Source organism: Stigmatopora argus, chromosome 21 (genome assembly GCF_051989625.1).
Source record: "Stigmatopora argus isolate UIUO_Sarg chromosome 21, RoL_Sarg_1.0, whole genome shotgun sequence".
NCBI lineage: Eukaryota > Metazoa > Chordata > Actinopteri > Syngnathiformes > Syngnathidae > Stigmatopora > Stigmatopora argus.
Window position 1 is genome coordinate 7,918,027 of NC_135407.1, and position 23,568 is coordinate 7,941,594.

At 44.4% G+C, this 23,568-nt stretch overlaps 3 protein-coding genes across 7 annotated transcripts; 1 reads left to right on the forward strand and 2 right to left on the reverse strand.

The window, feature by feature from the left end:
- Positions 1-620: 620 nt before the first annotated feature.
- On the reverse strand, positions 621-6,447 carry LOC144067079 (14-3-3 protein zeta-like). 2 transcript variants are annotated; one of them, XM_077590569.1, is made up of 6 exons: positions 6,282-6,447; positions 4,479-4,786; positions 3,485-3,605; positions 3,124-3,287; positions 2,947-3,042; positions 621-1,919 (listed from the first exon to the last, which is right to left on the reverse strand). In XM_077590569.1, the coding sequence occupies exons 2-6, from the start codon at positions 4,770-4,772 to the stop codon at positions 1,830-1,832; spliced, it is 765 nt and encodes a 254-aa protein (XP_077446695.1). In that variant the 5' UTR covers positions 4,773-4,786; positions 6,282-6,447; the 3' UTR covers positions 621-1,829. The 2 variants fall into 2 exon arrangements, with proteins under 2 accessions (XP_077446695.1, XP_077446696.1); XM_077590570.1 differs by lacking the exon at positions 6,282-6,447 and adding an exon at positions 5,684-6,011.
- On the forward strand, positions 6,324-23,393 carry grhl2b (grainyhead-like transcription factor 2b). 4 transcript variants are annotated; one of them, XM_077590561.1, is made up of 17 exons: positions 6,324-6,474; positions 11,741-11,830; positions 16,968-17,157; positions 17,223-17,290; positions 17,683-18,007; positions 18,129-18,187; positions 18,253-18,409; positions 19,111-19,222; positions 20,830-20,924; positions 21,033-21,191; positions 21,805-21,862; positions 21,924-22,063; positions 22,139-22,176; positions 22,257-22,348; positions 22,424-22,548; positions 22,621-22,685; positions 22,763-23,393. In XM_077590561.1, exons 3-17 carry the CDS (start codon positions 17,092-17,094, stop codon positions 22,875-22,877), a joined length of 1,674 nt encoding a protein of 557 aa, XP_077446687.1. In that variant the 5' UTR covers positions 6,324-6,474; positions 11,741-11,830; positions 16,968-17,091; the 3' UTR covers positions 22,878-23,393. The 4 variants fall into 4 exon arrangements, with proteins under 4 accessions (XP_077446687.1, XP_077446686.1, XP_077446684.1 ...); XM_077590558.1 differs by lacking the exons at positions 6,324-6,474; positions 11,741-11,830 and adding an exon at positions 15,027-15,443; XM_077590559.1 differs by lacking the exons at positions 6,324-6,474; positions 11,741-11,830 and adding an exon at positions 15,031-15,443 and having other exon boundaries at positions 22,463-22,548.
- Positions 8,516-9,954, reverse strand: znf706 (zinc finger protein 706). Its single transcript, XM_077590573.1, has 3 exons — positions 9,830-9,954; positions 8,742-8,887; positions 8,516-8,669 (listed from the first exon to the last, which is right to left on the reverse strand). Exons 2-3 carry the CDS (start codon positions 8,874-8,876, stop codon positions 8,574-8,576), a joined length of 231 nt encoding a protein of 76 aa, XP_077446699.1. The 5' UTR covers positions 8,877-8,887; positions 9,830-9,954; the 3' UTR covers positions 8,516-8,573.
- Positions 23,394-23,568: the final 175 nt, after the last annotated feature.

A 23,568-nucleotide genomic window follows, 5' to 3' on the forward strand; every position in this document is an offset into this window, starting at 1 on the left:
GGCAAGAATCATAGACGTGGTTCTTTTTGGGTTTGACAACGACTTATGAACGAATTATAGTGAGATTTAGAGGACACACGAAGTGAAGTTCGAGTCCAGGCAATTCACAACACTTATTTGACCACATTAAAAAAAACAAGAACTTTAATATCCCAAAGCACACTTTTGTACTATAGTTCAAGTATTTTCGTTTGTAATAATTGTCCAGTTAACACTAAAAATTGACGGGAGCTAAAGTGAACCACCAGGGGACAGCATTGTGACACAAAATGGCGGTCTACATCACCAAACACTACATCCAATTACCAACCAAGGTATACTACAAATTTGCTGCAAATGTAAATCAACTTTACATTTTCAACAGGATTGCAACGTCTTACCTGGTGACGTCATTTGCCTGCGACACCGAAAAACGATTGCAATGCTAACATTTTGGTGTTAATTCTGCTCCTAACAATATTGCCTGATATACAATACTACATCTTTAAAGTAAGAGTTAAACCAAATATGTACATTTTAAATGTAATCAGTTTGACATAAGTTACAGCATTCTATTAAAGAAATAGGCTAGGGTCATTCAAAACCTACTGTGAACAAAAGCAGACAGGTGAAGCCCAACGTAATTAGATGTAACATTTTTATTCAGTGTCACACAAAAGCACATAACGAAATAATGTACGTACTCAGGGTGCCACCCGCAAAATGCTTCAGATCCTGCATACCGTCCCCCCTCCCCATTTTCTTTATTGACCCACCACGATTATAAGAAACCAGCACTAATTTGTGTCGACTAAACGGTCCAAAAAATGTTTCCTAGCGACTTACATGGCGCATTAACTTTCAAAAAGGACGGCGAAAACGCATCACCTGGTTCAAGCTAAATCCTAAGCAAAAGAAATAATAATAGAAGTGCCAGTTTCAAAGCACACCAACCTCTCAAGTCATACTACGAGAAAGACACACGCATTCCGGGGGTCGGGGGCGGAAAAAATACAGACGCAAAAAAAGGTTATACAAAATAAACACCCCAATAGAAAAGTAGCAAAACAAAGTTACAGTAAGTTTTGTTTCAATCAAGTTGTTCACTTTGTTAAATACACAAAGAATGCAGGATATAAACAGAAGAAACGCTCGTGAATGGAACTTAACCCTGGCAAAAGATGAAGAAAAAAGAAGAAAAAAAGCCCATTCACACAAAGAACCTTTAGCGAGTGTGCTGTTCGAACGCAATCAGAACACACCGAGCAATTGTGCAGTATGTACCATCTGTAAAAAAAAAAAAGACAACGACTAACTTCCACCGCGGGTTTGAACCACCGAGGTTTTTGGGACGAAAGCTGATATTTTTCGCAAATCGGACGATGGCGATCGTTTTTTTTTTTCAGTTGACGTGTTTTTGTGGACCCAAGTGTCACAACAGTTCAAGTAAAAACATACAAAGTATCAAAATATAGCTTGAGGTTTGTTTTTGTCCGGTGGTGGCGACAGCTTGCTACCGCTAATGACGGTCTAATTTGGAACGACGACAAAAATTACATCGGGACTTAACAGGAGAAGAAAATATAACATCTATTGAGTAATGTTCAATTCAAACAAAGAAAAAAAAACGTTTTTTTTCCATTAAGGACTGGAGAGATGTTCTTATGATGGACAGACACATACTGTACTTTACACACGGAGTGGAGCGTAAACATACACATGTGCACATGAATTAGCACACGCACAACCACGCACACAACTTAGGCTGGTGAGAGGTTTAAAAAAAAAAAATATTTTCTAACTTTTTTTTTTGTTCCTTCCTTTTTTTTTTTTCCATTTTACGGAGGATTTCAGTTCTTGTCGGCCTCCGCCGTCACCTCTGCTGGGGCGTCGAGGGTGTCGGCGTCTTCGGCGTCGCCCTGCGTGTCGGCCGTCCATAGCTGGAAATAAAAAAGGTAACAAACATGAGTCCTTTATGCGGTACTGCAATTTAATTTAAATAAAACGCACCAGACTATAAGAAAAAAAAAAGTAGCAGGTTTTTGTGACTGAATACGGATATTTACGTAAAGGTTTTACACAGAAATATCTGATTAAAAAAATCTTTATTAACAAAATACAAACGATGAGTTAACCTTTTATTCTCCTAAACCTAAACAAAAGCCTGACGGTAAAAAAACAGGTCACTACATTAACAAAAGAGACAAAATATAATCCACTTTAAACTTGAAATGGTCAAAATTGATATTCAAGTCCCTGCCATAGCATTTGATATACAAGGCTAACGGTTAGCATTAGCCCTAATTGTAGTGGCTTTGTTGTGATACATAGTGATGACACTATGATGATTTCCATTCTTTTAAAACTCATCTAATTACAATATGTTAAACTTTTCTGTAGTGGCACCAACCTAATAGCAATACTTGAAATGAAGCAATTCTTGTGAAAACAGAGCTAGCTAACTAGCTAAGGGTCGCTCTAAACCAAGGGTGTCAGACTCGGTCGGCTTGGTTCGCGGGCTGCTTTAACATCAACTTGATTTCACGTGGGTCGGACCATTTCAGATATAATTTTTAGATTTTTTTTTATAAAAGAATTAAAAGAACTGGATTAAAAGCCCTGAATATTCAGTTTTTTCTAGATCTAAAACAATGTTTATTTTAGCTTTTTTTTTTTAAATATATTTTTAGATTTTACAAAATGATTTTTGAACTAAAAACACAGGAAAAAAATAATGAAAAAATTACAATTATTGATTTAAAAGGGGGAAAATAAGTAAATTTAATATGCATCTATACTCTTCATTTTAATTTGATCCTAAAACAGAAAGTCGGCACTCATGATTGACTTTCCCGGGCCACACAAAATGATGCGGCGGGCCAGATTTGGCCCCCGGGCCGCCACTTTGACATATGTGGTCTAAACTACGTGAAAGCGGGATGGAAAAGATGCGGTGTGGCGACTCACGGTCAGATTGTCACGGAGCAGCTGCATGATCAAGGTGCTGTCTTTGTAGGACTCGCTGTTGAGAGAATCCAGTTGTGAAATGGCGTCGTCAAAGGCCTGTAAAGAGAGCGGACAAAGACGTTCGAGGAGGCCATCTTCAGGAGGAATACGGGGCAAAAGACACGAGTCGGACTCTACTTGTTTGGCGAGTGTGCAGGCGTCATCGGGCGAATTGACGATCTCGTAGTAGAAGACGGAAAAGTTGAGCGCCAGGCCCAGACGGATGGGATGAGTGGGCTGCATCTCCGCCTTGCTGATGTCTAGAGCATCCTGGTACGCTTTTTTTGAGTTGTTGATGATTTCTGGTGAGAGTGGAGAGAGGCGTTCATTCCATAGGATGACTTATTGAATGTTATTGAGAGAAAGAAGAAATTGATCTATATTTAGGCCACTTTTTAGATTTGCAGCCAGAAAAAAAACCTGGTAAGGTGTTCATTTAGGAGTCACCGCGTTATCGTCCCTGTTGGGAGAAAGGGATGATGATGTCACTCTCACTCACCGTCCTTTCCGTCACCGGCGACCTCGGCCAGGTAGCGGTAGTAGTCGCCCTTCATCTTCAGGTAGAAGACCTTGCTGTCGGGGTTCTTGGCCTTTGGAATCAGGTGTTCGTCCAGGAGTTGCTAAGAGAGAAAAAGAAAAGAAAAATATGTTGAATGGCAGCATAGTACATTGAATTTTTTGATGTACTTCAACTCACTAACAAACAATTTGGACTCCCCAGCCCTCGCGTCAAGATACGTGCGGGGTGATGGAGCAAAAGAGGAATTTGTACACAAGTCAGAACGTGCCCAGAGACCAAAGTGAACTTATTCCGGCTGTCGGCAGAAAGAATGCGTCTTCAAAATGGCTTTTTAAAGAATGAAAAGTGGTTTGTTTATTGCTGTATGGCAACTTTAAGCAAAATGCAGCGACAATCCATATGAAAAACCCTCCTTCATTAAGAAACGAATTAATTATACACTTGCCCGAGCACTAATGTGGAAATTCAAGTTTGGGCCAACTCTGCTATACTTTGCTTGTCCAGTAGGTGGCGGTAATGAGTTTTTGTTTTAGCGATAGATTTTTACAAAGAAAAGCGGGTGGACCTACTGGACTCCAAAAACAACATGAAATTGTCACCGCCCTTGCCATCGTATTTAACTCATTGACAATGACAGATGTCCAATTCATTTAAACCAAAATGACGGCCTGTGAACGCTCACGTTTCGGAGGCCTTTTGACCGAGAAATGCTGGAAATGGATTAAACAATTGGCGGCGAGTTTCAAGACAAGCGGGGTTGCGCGAGTGAGACTTTGCGTCTACTCTCGCCCGCGGCTATCTAAATATAGCCGGCCTGCAGATTCGGCCGCACGTCCTCGTGGAAACGGACCACACTTTAATAAGCGAGCGGAGAAATGTGGGATTCCAACCCGGGGCGGAGCAAACTTCAAAACGATTGGACCAGAAACTTCTCAACGTCAAGGCCGGAGCGTCCCGACGAGTTCGGACTCACCAGAACCTCGCGGCAAATGTCGTTGAGCTCTTTCTCGATCTTCTGCCGGTACTCCTTGGCCTGGTTGGCCTTGGAGGGGTCCTCCGACTTCTGCTCGATGCTGGACACCACCCTCCAGGAGGACCTCCGGGTGCCCACCACGTTCTTGTAGGCCACGGAGAGGAGATTGCGCTCCTCGTTGCTCAGCTCGGCGCAGGTGGTGGTCACCGACTTCATGGCGTTGGCCATGTCGTCGTAGCGCTCGGCCTGCTCGGCCAGCTTGGCCTTCTGGACCTCGGTCTCCTTGTCTGTCATGGCTCCTGCGTAGGCTGGGGGAAAAGGAGGCGGCGGGCGGGAAACAAAGGGGGCAGATTAGGCAGACGGACGGGCCAGAGCGTCGGGGAGGGGCGGATGTGATCTCGCAGAAAATACAATGGCTCCAGCGCCACCGCTTTTGACTCAAATGAGATGGAAAGTGGCTGTGTGGGCCAAATTTCACTTTTAAGCAAAATTAGACAAGCATTCGTTCATTGAACAAGCAATAGAAGAAGACAAATCCATGTACATAGTTGGCCTTAAATCACATTGACGACAGACATCCAATCCATTGAACTGGGGAAGGTTGGCAGCTAGAGTGATCGCGGCGGCTAACCCAAGTGAATCGGATCTCTACTGCCGTCAGTTATTGTTTTTCGCGCTACAACACCAGAAATTGGTCAACATTGGGTACATTTTACGGTCCACGTCTATTAATAGTAATGATCTTTTGGATTTTTTCATCCTACCCATGAGCTCCCATGAAAGAATATTCCTTTTCTGCTAGCCCTCCCACTTCAATTGGATTGGACGTCCAATAGCGATAGTATAAATCGACAAAAGTATGAAAAGCGCCACATCATTGGATGTCTGTCAATCATCGTCAATGGCACTGAAAGAGTTAATTCATTTTTTAAAGGACATTTTGACGACTACTAACTATAACAAATCATGTAGTTTAGACAATCGTATCGACAGTGACAAAAATACTCGAGGAGTAATGACAAAAAAACCGATTCGTTTACAATTAACGTCCGGGAAGGACCCTAACTCAAAATGGCAGCCGTCATTAGAGAACAGGTAAAAACGTGGAAATTTCTGGAAGCCCCCCGGGGTCTCCAGACGATCGTTATTCGCATTTTAAATCGCGTACCGAGCAACGAAACGACAACGGTGAAACGTCGCCTTACCGTGAGACTCAAGAAGCCCGTCTTAGAAAAGGAACATTAGAGTCAAAATGGCACTACTAAACCGTGAGTCACATCCACCTGCGCCCTTCTGTGGAATGTCGGCTAACCCGGTTTCGCGTCATACACACCTGCACACAAGGAACCGAAAAAATACACGCCCAAATACACCGGAACGACTACGGAATTTAATATTCGTACTTAAAAAACACGGCGAGGGGGATTATTGTGAGGAATGTGTTGGAATTGAAGACACTAGCTTCCATGTTCGCTAGTGAACGCCCTTTTCGCTTCCCGGAAAACCACCGCCGAAAAAAAAGGCCGTAGCTGAGTTATTTTATGCTTTTCGCCCAGTTCGCGAACCAGTAAACGCAATACGAACCGGGAATCGTCGTTATTTACTAGCAAAAAGGAGAAAACGGAGGCTTAGGGGGGGCGGCCGCACTAGCCCGCCGAACAATGAGCGAGCATCACCGTCGCCGTTCTGCAATGAAAGCAGCCCCCCCTCCCTCGCCCAGCTCCGAATGCTTTTGACGACCTCGTCCGTCATCGGCGGAGAATTTTCCCCGGTGTCGGTGCACCTTGACCCCCCGCGACTAACCTGTGGTCGTCGTAAATGGGCGCTAGCGTGTTGTTTCCCCGGTTGCTGATGTTCGCGCTCCCGCTCGTCCACGGGGTTTCCCTCCAATCAAAGCCACACCAGCAGGGTCGAGCTGGGACGGGTGACGTCACGGGGCGGTTGCCGCGGCAACTGCAGCAAGGAGGGAAAATGGCGACAAAGACGTGTTCGAAAAGTAGGTTTTTACACCTGTTTTATTGCCTCTACGGGGCTCAGGGAAGAAAGGGGTCCTAAGAATTCCCTTCCCCATACCCCTAATCTTTCCCCAACTTTATTCCTTCGAGGTTCCTTTTGTTCACGTACCTTCAATCACTTTTTTTTGTGCTATGCTTTACCCTTGCCTCCTCACTTTCTGACCTTTCTCTCTTCTTTACCTAACTGTACTGTATTTTATATATTTCTGTACAACAATACGTTTACAAATGAATACAATTTCGATAAAAACGAACCATTTGCCATTTACTTAAAAACCGTCGAGTACAGTGGACAGCTATTCAAAAGTTCGCATTTAAGGCCTTTAATGTTTTATAGCACAAGTGGCTACTTTTGGAAAAGTATATTTTCGACACTTAACACCCTTAACCCTTTATTGTTTGCCTTAAACATGAGCACCTTTAAATAGAAACGAATAAAAAAGGAAATACACACTGGCTATGGTCCCAAGTAACATTCTAAAGTTGACTTATTTTTCTCAGTCTTCACATTTTAGCATTTAGCCATGAATGCCCACTTCATTTAAAACGATCATGTTTTAAATAAAGTTTGTTCATTCGTCCCTCCCAGTCAAAATGGACGACAACTATTTTCTTTTTTAATTTTATCCTTTCACTTCCCCCTACTGTGATAGGAATTAAAGCTCTGACCTACAAATTCAGTAAAAAGTCAAACACTTTCCAATGTGATTACATAAGTAGAAAGGTTTATGCAGTAGGTGACTAATGTGGGAAATGTGCCTCATTCGTCTGGTTTTGCCAGTCACGTTTTGGGTGGGGTTTCAAGTTTATCCAAATGACTGAATGGCATTGAACTTCCTCAACTGACGTTATCCAAAAAAAAGCACACGCCATTTTGTTACACTTGTCACATCTTGAATTCAATATTGAGCGAGTACATTTCCCACTAGAATGTCTCTGAAAATAGATGACCTATAAATGCTGGGAATTAATTCTTTCACCTCATTAGGACTGCTAATTTCATGTTGTGCGTTGTGCTTTGTGCTTTTTTTGGTTAATTTGACCTGCTTGTTTCAAACGGAATGAGTCGCAGGATTACGTACATAGAAATTATAGGGAATATCTCCATTGGGAACTACTATACAACTACTACTATATATACTGAATAGTTTTCATTGTACGCTTCAGACTAGCGTGTGACAAAAAGCTTTCAGACCGGAAAGAGGCAGTTTAATTGCAGCCTGCACAGTTGTTTCATTTTGACTCATTTCCTGCTACTGTATAGCCACGTCAAACATAAACAACCAGGCGGCAGACGTATACCACAAAGTAAAATTTAATAAAAGAATATAATACAGCAGTGAGCATACATTCAAGTTCCTGACACTTTTCTCACAATTATGACATCTTTACATTTTTAAATTAGCAGCCTGGCTGGTTAATTAGTGACGAGTCAACATTGAGGATTAGGATTAGCGAGGTGAAACCAAGACAGCGTTAACGACCATCACCAAGACAGCGTTAACGACCACATGAGCGCGGAATATGATCCCTCTTACCAGATACATAATAATAATAACAAGTGTTGCCCTGAATTTCAACTAAACAACGTGCAAGAGTACAGTCATACCTCTACTTACGAATGCCTCCATGTACAAAATTTCAGGTTACGAAATCCCCCTTGACATAAATGCATTTCCTGCATCTGTTATTTTATTTTGAAATTGTCCTGGTAACATTATTGAGGCCAGCATAATTTTTCAAGGGCTTGGTGGTAGTTTTTTTGATGACCGTGGAACGAATTGCAGAATTTACATATAAAGTACTACTCTATTTACGAAAAGAGATCTGGAACCAATTAATTTCCTAAGTAGAGGTACGACTGTAGCGTTAACAGTTAAATTTGTTACCTAATTACCAATGGCGGCTCAGCATGACAATCATTTCACCGGAATTCTTGTGCGGGAAACTCAAACCTTCATTTAGTTCTGTTTCTCATTTAGAAAAGTCACTCGCAGACCAAGGAAGAGTAGAAAGCTAGCGTAGCCTTGAGAAATCAACTTTAATCCATGCGGTGGAGGAGAGGACTGGGGATCTTTTTTCATGCCTCGACGCCCTCCAGTTCTGGGGGAAGCGGACATTTGGGATGCTTGTTCTCAAAGTGCTGCTTGAAGGTTTTGGGGTCGGGCATCTGCGACTGTAAGGAAAGCAGCAGAGACGTACGCTGTTAGCTTCCCGCGCTAGCCGCTTGGATAACAAAAATAGTCACCTTGCACACGACGCAGGTGAAGACCAACGCCGCCTTGGCCGCCGTCTTTTGGTCGTGCCCCTTGGCCTTCTTAAGGTCCGCCTGTTTCTTGGCGTTTTTCTGCTGCGACTGGATCTTCTGGTGGCCCCGAGCCATCGTGTTCAAGCCTGGTTCAAAACAATTGTATTTTTAATCCCATTCTAAAAGAGCCAAGGTTGGAACGTTCGCCTTTCATTGATTTTGAGGGACTTTCTGAGAGGCTGAACACCCGGCGGGCCGGATCGGACGCCCCAGTGGGCCACATCTGGCCCACCAGCCCTATGTTTGACACCTCTGGTCTAGTTGGGACTCTAATTGTAGACTCGATTACATTTTTTGTAGATGACCATGAGCTACACAAACAGGAAAAACTACATTTCGCAAGAAATTGTTTTATTATTGGTGTCATGGCAGTAGATAGAAAACTGTAAAAAGGTGAACAATATTTCCTATGATTAGGCTGGCAAACAGTCATGAAAGTGCTCTGTTATTCGCAGTTGTCAACTAGTTATTTCAAGTCACTTAGAACTTTTTAGTTTGATGTAGAAATGAATTCGCACTTTCGTTATACATTCAATCCAATAAACGTTCCGTGGTATGTAACCTGTTTGTTCAGTGTTTAATAGCCCAACATTATTTGTCATGGATGAAGTCATCCTTACAAAATATAGCTTTTCTGATTTAAAGAAATACAACGACCATCTAATCAAATCACATCCAAACGAGTTGAATTTGGCATGTGATCTTTGTTTTTCTGTTGATTTGTTGTCGGAAAATCATGGGCAAATTAGTTGTTGTTTGTTAGCGTTTGGCTAAGAGCATCGGAATGGTCAAACAACGCCAATTCTTTGTAAACACGTGAACAGAGCCGTGCATAAATAGTCTAATTATATTCAGTAGTAATCCAATAGTATTCTCTATTGTGGCAACAATTAGGCGAAATAACAGTGGATTAGCATTCTACTTAGCTTTCTCCTCGTCAAAGCAAAGCGTTGTCGTTACACTATTTGGCCACGCAAGCACGCCATTGCCACTCTACGTTGCATCTTATAATAATATTGTAAAGTTACCTGGTAAAAGTAGAAGGTGAGTAATGTAAAGTGAGTGCTCGTCTTTCCCACGTAGCCCAAACAACGTGACAGCTGCTAAATTCCCATTGACTACATGACGGTCCTGCTACGTTCAAAGACGGTCGTAAATACCAGTGTTATGGTTAACCCAATGGTGTTTTGGGAACACAAAAGTAAAACATGTCATCCTACCCAATTGTAAGGTGCTTTTTGAAGCCATCTAGATAGAAATATGTTATTATTAAACATTTACTCTCGTATAGTATTGCATTATTTGAACGTTCCTGTAATCTTCGAGCAGTCACTAAAGTCACCATTAAACCTATGACGTTGGCAATGTCTCCCCCTGGTGGTAGAGCGACGCCAGTACTCAATTTCCTGCTTGACAGCATTTAATTGCTGAATGAAGCAAAAACGAAAAATAAATCGACCTTGCTTTGCCGATTAAACACCTTTTCAGTGTACTTGCGTGTGTTTACTGAAAATTAATTTTTTTTGGAGTTCTAACAACCGTCCCATTTGAAGTTTAACAAACTGAAAACTTAAATGGTCTTTTGATGTGAATGTTTTTAATCAATGGTGGTTGTTAAGGGTAGTTAATTTTCAATTTTAAAAGTTAGTTGAGATGATGCTCACCTGCGACCCTCAGGGGGGACAAAATGGATGAATGGGTTATAAGCATATCACATCATGCCAACCCTCGTCAACACAATCATGTCATGACTGAAATCCTATCTCGGTGAGAAAAGTATCCGGCAGTCCGCGTGTCCTTATAACCTTCCTGCTGCTTTTTTTTTTCAACCGTCATAGGAAAAACAAGACGAGCCTCTTGTGAATGGGTAAAAGTGTGTGAGGGGGAACGCCCAAGTGGCCTGCAGGCGCATTGGTGCTGTTGTGCAGAGACTTGCTAGATTACAAGACCCAGGGTGGGGTTGTCCAACCCTGAGGGGCAGACATGGTGAAAGCAAATCATCCAGGTGTCAGCCCGTCAATGGCACCGGATAATATCATCTTCCCACTGAGATTGGATCAGCAACATTGACTATGAATTTCAAACTATCTCCAGAAATAGACTCGTGTGCATACATTGAATTTGGACGGTTAACATTTCTAAACACCAAAACGATGAATCCAATCCACTACGAGTCCACTAGCCTGATGCTAAACCCTGTCGATAAATTAGCATAGATGTTTTTTTTGTTATCGATAGTTTGTTTGCAAAGAGCTCCGCCACATCCAGTATGGCCGACAGCGACCACCGGCTCATAACAGGAAGTAGCGCTAACTGGTCGCAGCTTGGATACGTGTTTTGTTCCCTCGAGGGCCACGCTACGTTGCGGCGTTGATTTCCCGTTGCCCGTTCCCAACTCGAAGAGGAAGCTGCCTCTCAACCTTCCCCATCTGACACTTCCTCCCATTTTACCCTCCCACGTTCCGAATCGACTGGTTTTACCACAATGTTGCCAGACCGGTTGAACTGCACGCATAGAAAGTGCAGTCGCAGCAATAACACCAGTGCATGCTGGTCAAATCCCATCACGTGACCAAATACGGACGGCAAGCTCGGATCTGCTAAGTCGACTGCGATTTCTCCAAAAGATTAAACGTGACCGTAAATGTTTGCCCGTTTTTACACTCTTAGCAAAAGTTAGCATTTTGGCTCTCAAAGGTGCTCCCAAATGGTGACCCGTGAATAATAAAAATGACTGCGCTAATGTTTTCTTACATGTAGGAAATGAATTTGCCACACAAATAAGTCCGTTTTTACCATTTCATAATACATCCTTTTTCTGTAGCTTTTCTGGTTGTGACATCACAACCAGAATTGATGATCACCTCTAAGCTTGTGCTAGCATTTTCACAATTTTAGCACTCTTGCCAGATATTGACTCATTTTGTATCTTTGTGTAGGAGAAAAAATCATCCCACCCCGCCTTCACTCACGGGCCACGTCCCAATCCGGGAGGCCAGGTCCGGACAAGCCCGAAGAAAAACTCCCTGGTATGTAGGATTTTTTTTTCTTTCTTATATGTTGAAGGCTGGGGAGGGCATGGGAATTCTTGGGAATTTCTAAGGGAATTCTTCGGCATCTTGGCCGCCGACGTGGAGGTCTTGCTCGAGCCTGTTCGGAATCGCAATGTGTGGAGATTGGAAAATTCATTTGTTAAAAAAAGTTGGCTATTTCTTCATTTTCTGAACCACTTAGCCTCACAAAGGGGGTGCTGGAGCCTATCCCAGCTCATCGGAATTGGTCGCAGAGAACCAAGAACTCATAGCTAGGAAAAATTTAGCATGCAATTAGCCTAGCATCTTTTTGGGATGTGGACGGAAACCGGATGAATGAATGCGTGTTAGGCAGCCAAACATTTGGGGGTATTTTTTTTCTCCCTAAAAGAGCAGTTAGTGGCCAAAACCAAGAAGAGCTACGAAGCCCGACCTTGTTTTACAATGGGATTTAGCGACACCTTTCCCTGCACCCTCCCTCTACCTGGATTGTGTTTGTGTGCCTGCGCGATGGAAAACGAACTCCACCTGTATTTATTTAGCGCACACAACACGCCGCAAAGGCCCCAGCTGCTTTGTCGAACAAATGAAACAAACGCAAGGCGCACGCAAACAAAACGAGGACGGCAACGCCGACGGTTAAACTGAACCCGTAACCTCTTTGTTTAAAAAAAATAATCAAAAAACGACCGCCCCGCAGGCTTCTTTATGCAAATAAGCCCCTCAAAAAGATGGGTTGTCTTTCACCACCGATGAGTGCATTCTGTTTTGACAAAATTGGTTTTCAAGATATTTGAATTCATTCGGGCTCGGAAACGTGCACACTTTCGTAACTGGGATGTGCCGTGGCTCGTAATGATTTAAAGCAAATGTAGTTTAGTTGGCGGGCCACATTTAGATTTCATGTGGGCGGGGCCAGTTTATTTTTGGCCCAAAGATTGGCTTTTTAAGATATATATATATACATATATGCTCCTGTGGATGAGTGGTTAGCGCGTCGAGTTCAAATCCAGGTCGGTCCACCTGTGTGGAGTTTGCATGTTCTCCCCGGGTTTGCTTGGGTTTTTTCTGGGTACTCCGGTTTCCCCCCACATTCCAAAGACATGCATGGTAGGTTGATTGGACACTCTAAATTGCCCCTAGGTATGAGTGTCAGTGCGATTGGCTGGCCACCGATTCAGGGTGGGATAGGCTCCAGCACCCCCCGCGACCCTAGTGAGGATAAAACGGTTCCGAAAATGAGATTATATATATATATATAAAGATATATATATATATATATATATATATATATATATATATATATATATATATATATATATATATATATATATAATGCCGAAACGGAGTACAGATCTGATTTTTTTTTTTTTTACTTTTTTGGCCCAACATTCTTGTACGTTACGGGGGTGGGTAAGTGTTCCTCGAGGACTGCTACGGGTGCCGCTTTTTGGTCCGCAGACAGTTGAAGCAACGGGGGTTGGGATTCTGAAACAAGAAGCACCTGATGGCAATCCACTGATTGCACTTGCAACATACAATATTTGTGTAATGGTTTCTTCTTTAGAGCTTGGATCGAAAGCGGGTTTGATTGTTTTGTATATGTATATGTATATGTATATGTATATGTATATGTATATGTACATGTATATGTATGTATATATATATATATATATATATATATATATATATATATATATATATATATATATATATATATATATATATATATATAAATATAAAAATAACTACAAAACAATTTAGACCAGGGTGGGCAAATTATTCCTCAAACGGGGGTGCTTTCGATCCAAGCTCTAAAGCAGAAACCTTTGCACAAATATTGTATGTTGCAAGTGCAATCAGTGGATTGCCATCAGGTGCTTCTTGTTTCAGAATCCCAACCCCCGTTGCTGCAAATGTCTGCGGACCAAAAAGAGGCACCCGTAGCGGCCGTCGAGGGACGCTTTACCCACCCCCGGTAACGTTGGGCCAAAAAAGTAATTAAAAAAAAAGTCAGATCTCTACTCCGTTTCGGCATAATCGGGTGACTCAAAAAAACACATGATCGGGACAACCCTACTGTGTATCTATTATTTGCGTAAAAATGACAAAATAATGATTTTTTTTCCTGTTTGCGTGTTACTTTTGTTCTTAAGTTAACATTTTGAAATGGATTTGAGTTTTTAATTGTGGTGGGCGCTTTTTACGGGATCTTTGAAGCTAAGCAAACACGGCTGGATTAGCATTGAGGTGGTGATTGGAGGAGGCAAACATGCACCTGCATTGTTTGCTTTAGCCGGCGGATTCCAAAGACTGGGATCCTGTCACACAATGGCTTCATTAAAGGGACAATTCCATTGTGTCAATTAATGACAGGCCTCTGCCCCTCCCCCCCTTCCTGTTAAAAGGGGCGGGGCAACTTTTCAGCTCAATAGTTTCCAGAGATTTGCCATTTTGGTGATCGAGTGCTCCCGGCTCACTTTTGTGGTGACGGTAGCGATCGTTCAATCACGCCCTCCCAGTTAACACGGTTTGGACGTCTACTGACGTCAATGGCAGCCAATGAGTTAACAAGGAACTGACCAAAAAATGCCCCCAAGACCAATGAGAAGTGACCAGAAATCACCTGGGAATTCCCCAATATCAACAGGCAGTGACTGGTGAATTAGCCGGGCAATGTCCTAAAAATTAACAAGAAATAATTCAAAATCTACAAAAAATGACCCCAAATGGACCCCAAATCAACTCTATGAAATTTAATTCACTTAACCTCGGAGGTCTAGCTGTGAATGTTCCTTTTTGAGTGTCAATCGTTCATTCGCACCTCCCAGATAAAATGGATTGCACGTCTCGCACAGTCAATGGCAGCCAGTGAATTAATAAATAAATAAACCGATCCGGCCCACATGATCTTTAATTCCCATGAATGTGATCCAAATGAGTTGGAAATCTCGGTATTCTATGGGATTTTTTTATTTGTTTTTCATTCAATTAAACACATTTGATTATTTTATTTTGCTTTTTTAGATCGAATAAATCAGTCGTTGATATCAACTTCAAAACGAATAAATCGTTTTTGTTGTTGTTATTTAAAAAAAATCTCCTGCTTGAGGGGCGCGGCCTTAACATGCCCGTTCTGAACCCGGAGCCAATCAGAAGCGAGCTTCATTCCCCCGCGGGCAGCCAATCGTCGGTGACCTCACCTTTCCCTCGTTCGCCTGTGAAAGAATTTGGCTTTGCCAAGCGATAAAGCGACGCCAAAAACAAACAACGGTGTGCACAAGTGGCTATTAATCATGTTAACATCGGGATAAAGTCCTAAAGTAGACTGTTGTGTGCAAAAAGGGAGCGGAGGGGGGGAAAACCGCCAGCTTTTGTCTTTCAAGGTACCGGAAACAAAGACGAAAGGGTGGAGTGGAGGAGACAAGAGGGAGGGTAGTTTATAAAAAAAAAAGTAGTCGTGAGGGCAAAAAAAAGAAAAGTGGACTTACCTGTACGCCAACTTCTGCCAACCCGCTCGCTCTTATCACCTGCTCCGACTTGAAAGTCCAGTTCCACCAGGCAGCAAGCCGGGGAGAGGAGGTTGAAATATGTCACAGGAGACAGACAAGTAAGTGATCTTGTTGCGGAGACGATCTTTGACACTCGGACAAAACTGGGCAAGGGGACCCACTTATTTTTTTTTCTCGCTCTTTCTCTCGCTTTGGAATCATATTAAAAAAATAATAAGCAGTTAAAAATACTTGTCAGATTTAGCAAATGGTCGCTTACTAGCTATTTTGCATCACTTCTGACTGGTTTGTGATAAGAGGTCCTGGAGGGAAATGTGAATTAGAGGAGCTTGTTTCAGATTCGCCATTTTTTGGACCTAAGGAAATACCTTCAAACATGCATGGACTCTTTTTTTATTTTTTATAAATGTATCTATTTTTTTCATCGTAATGCGACGACAATAATTCTTTGTGAAATATATTTAGTCATTGGTAGTGGCTGACTGGGAATCAAGAGTCGTGTGATGGTTTGGTTTGGGTGGGGAGGATAAAAATGCTTGTTTACAAATTAAAATACACTTTGCATATTGCATCTGTACTTTATTCCTAATTTGGTGCATGCCTCAATCACATTCATTGATTCGCACATGACACACGCAAATATTTGGGCTTTTTTTTGTACATCTGGTGTTGGAAAATATGTAGTCAATCATATTATTATGTATTTTTGTATTTCAATTTGGGTCAAATAAATGAGATTAATGCTGCTTCTGTACTAGGATGTTAGCATTTAGCAGTCAATTTACAGAAAAGGCTGTTTTGCAGTTTACATAGATCTTTTTTATAATAATTCTAAATCGAAAATACTAGTCTATTCTAATTTTTTAAATTGAACAATCTAACACACAGTTGATTGTGCGTCTTTTGTTTAATTTTTTTCCAAGATATAACTAGCTCAATATTTGTTATATTCTACTCATAATGTGATGATAGAATTTGCTAATGCTATGTAGTTGCGGTTATTTTTTGTAAGATGTATTTCGCTTAAAATGTTTTCTAATTTGTGGGGGGGGGGAAATTAATTAAAAAAAAATAAAAAATGACGTGATTTTAAATGCAATTTTAAAAAGCAATGTAAATTACTGTCAATTAACATAATTAATGTCAAACAATTCCAATGCCCAATAAACAGGTAACAGGAAATGACAAATTGCCAATTTAGAGGCCATTTGTTGCCATGAAGGTGCATTTTGAATACATTAATGAATCAAATGAGTCATTTGCACCAACGAGTGTTATCATATTTCAAGTGTTATCAAAAGTTGGGCGGAGCTAAGGCGCCAACGCCAATTCATATTGTGTAAGATTTGGCTCGCTAGCTCGGCCAAGCTAAAGCTGTTGTGACAACAAACCGTGTTTAACTACTTTGTGTGATCTCAACTCCCAAAGTGGGCCAACAGCACGCCTTCGCCGCTGACCCGCGTCCTAAAAGTCATCGCCGTCGACGGCGATAGACGTCCGACCCGCTCGCCGGTCGAAATGGGCCGAACGTCTCTCGCCGCCAACGGCGTCGAAATCCTCGTTTGTCGCTATCTCAAGAGATGATTCGGGGTGAATGAATGGCTCCTCCTCTGCCCGCCTAGCAAGCGTCTGGTGGTGGTGGTCCCCAACGAGAGCTCCTTCCCGACGGTGCGGCGGGCTTACACCAGCGAGGATGAGGCGTGGCGCTCGTACCTGGAGAACCCCTTGACGGCGGCCACCAAAGCCATGATGAGCATCAACGGCGACGAGGACAGCGCCAACGCCTTGGGCCTCCTCTACGAATACTACAAGGTAGCGAGCGAGCAACCGCCGAAAGCAAAAGCGGGCAAACTTTTGATCCCTTTCTTTACGTTAAGGTTCCGAAAGAAAAGAGGCTCCTGACCGCTCCAAAGGTCGCCGAGGTCACGGAAGAGCAAGAAAAAAGGTTGGTGTGCTAGATGATGTATTTTCCGCACTATAAGGTGCAACAAATAACTCCTAAACACTACTACTACAGCTCCATCTAGTGGATGTGTAACACAAGCCCCGACTACTACTGCTACTGCGTTTTATAATCCGAGGCGCCTTAAATTTGAAACTTTTTTCCTCCGGGCGCCTTATAGTGCGGATAATACAGCACGTGCAGTATGATACTATATTTAGATTTCCACGAGTCAAACATAATGCAGAAGAAAAAAAATGTCCGGCGACAATATAAAAGTCAAGAAAAATTCTGATGTTGGATAGATTTGTTCAAATTAGGGGGAAAAAACGTGCTTGATACATTTTTGATAAATTGTCGGGTTCGGCGCCTGCCGTCCCCTCACCTTTACCCAGCTTGCCCAGCGACGACGACGACGGCGGCGTGGAGGCCGAGGCCTCGGACAACCGGGTCCAGGTCCTCAAGTCGGTCCCCGTCAACCTGTCGCTGAACGGCGAGCACCCCGAGGCGAGCGCCCCGCCCTCGGCGAAGGCCGAGGCCTACGCGCCCGTCTACGGGAGTGCCGGGCTCCACTACCGCACAATGGATGGCGAGGAGCAGTCCCGGCCGGTCTACCAGCAGAGCCCCTATGAGGTGACCGCCGTCAGCCACGGCTCTTACTTGAAGGAGGACCGGCGGCCCAGCCCACCGGACAGCCCCTTTGACGAGGACAGAGACACGGTCAGCGGCGCCCCGTCGCACTTTGTGCGTCCGTTAGCTTCAAGTTAAAAGTTCCAGCCTTCCTCTTCGCTGGAGACTTTTTCACAATTTAAATTTTGGTCTTCTTTTTTTTTTTCGACAGAAGTACCACACGCCTTCCTCCCTGGCGTCGGACGACTTTTTATTCCACCAGGACGGAAGGTAAGGGCCGTCTTTTCCCCGTCCTCCCTCCCCATGTCTGACGGCGACCCGGCGTGATGTGGCAGCGAGAGCTTCCGGTACACGCTGGACGCCACGCGCTCCTTACGGCAGAAGCAGGGTGAGGGCCCCATGACGTACCTGAACAAGGGCCAATTCTACGCCGTCACCCTCAACGAACTCAGCGCCAACAAGCGCCTGCGGCACCCCATCAGCAAAGTGCGGGTGAGTGGCACCTATCGAGTGGGAGGGCGGCTCCCGCTTCAAACATATCGGGCGTCCGCGGTCGTCGATGGCGGCAATCGGCCGCCGGTCCAAGCAGATTGGACGTCCGTCGCCGTCGATGGCGGTCGAAGATGTCACTGCCTACGAGTGAGCCAATTGGCTTATTCGCCACCAGCCCCGGTAAAGCGCTCGTAGAGTATGCGCTGTAGTAGTTAGTAAGATGAGATGCATGAACTGGTTATTAAAAAACAGCGATGGACGTCCAATTTGTTTGGACTGGGAGAGTTGGCAGCGAGTAAATGACAGCCAAAGACTGAAAATTAGCGTATTAGCCAAAGTAGAAGTACAGTAATCCCTCGAAGATCGCGGTTAATGTAGACCAAACATGGCCGCGATAATTGAAAAATCGCCAAGTAGGGTCACCCCTATTATAACTTCTTTTTTTAAGCAAGAGTGGCTTCAGCTTACGAGTTACAGCGTGGATTTTCACATTTTTAGGAACTTTAAAAAAAGTGTAATAATAGCGGAAAAAAATTGCTAAGTAGTGAATCCGTGATAAGTGAGGGATTACTGTATAATACTTGCTGAGTAAGCATTGTTTGGTATAAAAATTGATAGCGATGGATGCTTGACAAAAGACAAATAAGTGGACTTCGGTGTGGCGGTATTTTCTTTGACTGGACTTGTCGTCCTTCTGGCAGAGCGTCATCATGGTGGTGTTCAGCGAGGACAAGAACCGGGACGAGCAGCTCAAATACTGGAAGTACTGGCACTCTCGCCAACACACGGCCAAGCAGAGAGTCCTGGACATCGGTGAGTAACATGCTAGCTAGATAGCTTCTTTCCAGTTTAATGTCCTTTGTTACTGGAATGCTCTCAGCCCCTCAAACAAAAAAAACAAAGTAAAGAAGGCCACGCTGAGAGCAAACAAGCCCCCGCCCCGCGTGAAACCCGCTCCTACGCTCGCTCGAAGTCTCCAGGCGAATCGGCCAGCGCGACGCACGCGCTCGGGGAATAAAAGGCAATTGTTGCCGGAGCCACTTGACTGTGACTCGGCGGCGCGATTGACAAGCTAGGGCCCGCCAAGCCCGCCAAAAGTGGGCGGTATGCGTCAGACGCGTGTCGGGGCACGGAGACTCCAGGAATGTCAACACGCGCCGTCCAATTTTTTTTTTTTTTAAATCCTCAACTCAGAGTGACTTGCGCTGGGATTTTTGGGTGCGCAAAATTCCCACGTGAAGTCAGCAAGGATTGACGCAAAGCGTCCGTCCACCGTGGCCTGCCGCCCTTCCCCTCTCGCGCTGCGCAACCCGAAACCGCCGAGAGCCCATTTGAATAGCAGCGGAGGAGGGTGTGCATTTGTGTGTGATGCTCAGGTGCCTCGAGGCCCAGTTTTAAAAAAAAAAATACACCCAAAAAGCGGCGATGGTGGTGGGGGGGGCGGAGTTAGGGCTACTTGTTTTCCATCTCTGTTTTGCACCTGTTGCGGAACGCATCGCACTAAAAAGAAGTGTCCATTTCACACCAAAATGATTACAATGGGACAAATAGACAAAACAACTAAATCAAAATACTTTTTTTTGATTGGCAACCCATTTAGGACGTCGTCCGCCTTTTGGCCAACGTGAATGGGGATCCCGATCAGGATAAGCGGTGTTGAAAAGGTTTCTTCATTCATTTTTCAAACTGCTTATGCTTACGAGGGTGCTGGAGCTTATCCCAGTAATTATAAGCACCAGGGTGGGGGCCAATCACAGGGCACAGGGTGACAAATAGCCAATCATACTCATAGCTAGGGAATATTTGGCATCCAATGAGCCTAGCGTGCTTGTATTTGGGATGTGGGAATCAGCCGGAATTCCCGAAGAAAACCCACACGAGCTCAGGAAAGACGTGCAAACGCCACACAGTGATGCGGCTTGAACCCTTGATCTCAAAATTGGGAAGGAAAAGTGCCCGCCTTCCTCTATTCTATGTTAAGTTGTTGTTTAACCCCTCCCCCAAAAGAGGGGCCCTCAAAGCAACTGCTGCTGGTTTTAGGACTCTAAATCCAAAAGGACTTGATTGATCCCCTTTTTGGATGTATTTTCTTGCTAGATGTCAGGTGTATTTGATTTCCACGTATCCTTACATGAGAAATTGCGGCATCTGGGCTAACGCTTCTTATGGGAACGGCGCTTTTACAGGCTTTGCGAATTCCGGAGACACTCCTATTTGCTGTCCAAGCATCAAAAAGTCTCCCCAGTGCCACAATGGCGGCCTTTTTGAACCCGGAGGGCTTGTTTGCTCAGGCCAGATAAGACTTTATCTGGCCAAATTGAAGCGTACGCGCGCCGTTAGATGGCTTATCGCGGGCAAACAATCGCTACTTGCTCGTGACTTTTAATGACCGCTCTTGCATTTGCCCCCCCCTATTTTAGCTGACTACAAGGAGAGCTTCAACACCATCGGAAATATCGAGGAAATTGCCTACAACGCCATATCCTTCACGTGGGACGTCAACGAAGAGGCTAAGGTAGGAAAAGGAGCTGGAACTTTCAGAGAGTCGGGTTTTTGGGTCGTTCCCGTATTTCTATCCGAAGGCCTCGTGTCATTTTTGAAACGCCATGCCCCCCCCGGTCAGATCTTCATCACGGTCAACTGCCTGAGTACGGACTTCTCGTCGCAAAAGGGGGTGAAGGGTCTGCCCCTGATGATCCAGATGGACACGTACAGCTACAACAACCGCAGCAACAAGCCTCTGCACAGAGCCTACTCTCAAATTAAGGTCTTCTGCGACAAGGTCAGTTTCGTCTTGTGAGGGCTCCCCCCGGTGGCGGTGTTTGAAAGCGCTCCCCTGATGGCAAATATTCCACTTCATCCTTTGGGGTGGCCATTTTTAATGTCTAAAAAATGCTTTATGTCAGGGGTGTCAAACGTGGGGGTGTTGTTCCTGACTTATTAGCGCTTTCATACAGAACTACATGTTTTTTTTCAACACAGGCCCTGTAAAAATAGAATTTTGTGATTGAGTGCACTTTACTCCATTTCCTATCCGTAGATGTTAACAAGGAACCTTAAATTGCCCGAAAAGTGACAGGAAGTCACCTGGAAATGGCCCAAAATCAGCAGAAAGCCACAGGTAGTACCCTGGAAATCCTCCCCAAATCATTGGAAATGATCCAAAAGTGACAGGGAGTGTCTAAAATGACAAGGAATTGACACAAAATGGAGTCCGATAGAGATCTATTTCACTGGAACTGGCGGTGGATGCGTCTAGCGGCGTCAATGGCTAGCATTAGGGGGACTTCATAAAGTGGTCCCGCCCACCTGAGATCACGTCTGACACCCCCCGCTGTACGTAATTATGCTCGGTGGCGTTTTGTGTCCTCACCCTGGCGTTTTCCCTCTTCTAGGGAGCGGAACGGAAGATAAGAGACGAGGAGAGAAAGTTATTCCGCAAAAAGTCTAAAGGTAGAAGGCGGGGAAAATGCCAAAGAGCGGTCCCATTGCCGCCTTTTGGCTTTTTTTTCAGGTAAAGACGGCGGCGTGGGCGCGATCGCGGCAGCCAAAAAGTCCGACGCGACCTATTTCAAGACCATGAGCGACCTGGAAGCGCAGCCCGTCCTTTTCATCCCCGACGTCCATTTTGGGAACCTGCAGAGGGCCGGACAGGTACGTGAGTGACGACGCTTCACCGCGCCGTGTCGCCATGGTTCCCAACCAAACGGCGGCGCCTCTGTTGGACAGGTATTCACTTTGAACGCGGAGGAGATGGAGCGAGAAGGGTGAGCGCGCCATTTCGAGACGCCCGTGACAGACGGGACGCGCAAAATTAATGCTCGCCGCCAATGTGGATGGAGCGCAGGAGCGTGCTGGTCAAGAGGATGTTCCGGCCCTCGGACGACGACTTGTGTCCGTCCCCGCACAAGCAGATCAAGGAGGAGACGCGGAAGCGAGGTCGGTCATACCACTGGAAAATAACTTTGTCAAGCTAGCTAGCTAGCCTAAATTGGCGTCAATCGCGCGTGCCAGGAAGTGAGCTCACGGCACAGCGCCCCCTGTCCCCCGCAGTGCTGCTGTACGTCCGCAGGGAGACGGAGGAGGTGTTCGACGCCCTCATGCTCAAGTCGCCCACCCTGCGGGGCCTGACGGACGCGGTGAGTAGCCGCCGGCCGTCCCCCGCGCCTAACAGAGCGCCGGCTTCAGCCTTCGCCGCTCGCTCCCCGCAGATCTCCGAGAAGTACGGGGTGAACGCCGAAAAGATCGTCAAAGTCTACAAGAAGAGTAAAAAAGGGTGAGCGGGCCTTCGGGCGGTGCGATTTGGCCAGCGGCGTGGCGGCGAACCCACTTTTTTTTCCCACTTTTGACCAGCATCCTGGTCAACATGGACGACAACGTGGTGGAGCATTACTCCAACGAAGACACCTTCGTCCTCCACGTGGAGAACTTGGCCGACACCTACAAGGTGACGCTGACTGAAATTTGACCTTCCCGTAAAAGACTGCGTGCGTCAGGTAATCCATCCGATTGGCTTTGACGGAACCGCTGTAAAAAGTGTCGCGCTCTAACGTCCGTACTTGATTTGACGGAACCGCTGTAAAAAGTGTCGCGCTCGGACGTACATACTTGATTTGGATATCTGTCGCTAAAATGTTTTTTTTAGCGGTTTCCCTGCATTCATTTGTTTTTATAGTTGTATTATTTATTTCCTTTGTATGTACGCATATACATATGTATTAATATATATATATCCAGAGATTTCAAGTAGTTGACATTTCAGCCCTCCGATTGAAAACTTCGTGTCAATATTTCATTCCGTTTGGGCGATATTTTAGAATTTTCTCTTTTTATGCTGTCATCGACATGATCATCTATTTGTAGCATTTTTGTTTTTATGAATACTATTTTGGTGTATTCCTCCCATGTTTGATGTGAATTTGTTAAAGGCCACAAATTTCAATTTTTTTATTGACTTAGACATTAAATAATAGCTGAAAATGAAGCAATTCCATTTTTTTATTTTGAAGGGTATTTCGATTTTTAATAGCTTCTATGCCATTGACGCCAGTAGATGTCCAATCTGTTCACTGCCAGCCCTCCATAAAGATTGGACGCCTACTGCATTAATGATTTTATCCTAAAACACTTCATTTTTATTTTTAAACCGGAACAAAAAA